The sequence below is a fragment of the Phalaenopsis equestris genome, unplaced genomic scaffold, assembly GCF_001263595.1.
Source record: "Phalaenopsis equestris unplaced genomic scaffold, ASM126359v1 Scaffold183808, whole genome shotgun sequence".
Lineage (NCBI taxonomy): Eukaryota > Viridiplantae > Streptophyta > Magnoliopsida > Asparagales > Orchidaceae > Phalaenopsis > Phalaenopsis equestris.
The window spans coordinates 1-580 of NW_018203757.1; the positions used below are offsets into that span (position 1 = coordinate 1).

The window sequence follows — 580 nt, forward strand, 5'->3', positions numbered from 1 at the left end:
CCACAAGCACCATCCGTATGAAATAATTTTTCTACTTTCAACAATCCACTAATCTCATCACTCGATCCCAAGAACCAGAAGCAGGAGATGGAGGAGCTTCTCAGCATGGGCTTCTCAGAGGATCTCGCTTCTCAAGCCCTCGCCGCCACCACCACTCCCACAAACTCTCCCGTCGAAGCCGCCGCTGACTGGATCCTCACTCACACCTCTCAATCCTCTCACTCCCCTCCAATGCCGTCCTCCCAATCCAGCCTCCGCCGCTTCATTCTCTCCAAACCATCCCCTCCCGACAAACCCTACCCCTCCAAGCGCCTCAAACCATCTCCTTCCTCTCTCTCCCCTCTCTCCGAACGCATGCGACCTTCCGCCATCGATCTCATACTCGGCCAAGACCACCTTCTTTCCCCCACTTCCCTCCTCCGCTGCATCACCGGCGGCCCTCTCCCCTCTCTGCTCTTCTGGGGTCCTCCTGGATCTGGTAAAACCTCCCTCGCTCGCGCTCTCGCCGCTTCTCTCTCCTCCCACCGCTTTCTCCCCCTCTCCGCCGTCACTGCCACTGTCGTCGACCTCCGCCGCGCAG

General features: G+C 59.0%; 1 protein-coding gene across 1 annotated transcript; it reads left to right on the forward strand.

Moving 5' to 3' along the window:
* Positions 1-6: 6 nt before the first annotated feature.
* Positions 7-574, forward strand: LOC110034332 (uncharacterized AAA domain-containing protein MT2636-like; the record flags this gene model as incomplete). The annotated part of the gene is made up of 1 exon (XM_020738608.1): positions 7-574. A coding segment is annotated over exon 1 (487 nt), but the record flags the coding sequence as incomplete, so codon positions are not given.
* Between the last annotated feature and the right edge of the window lie 6 nt (positions 575-580).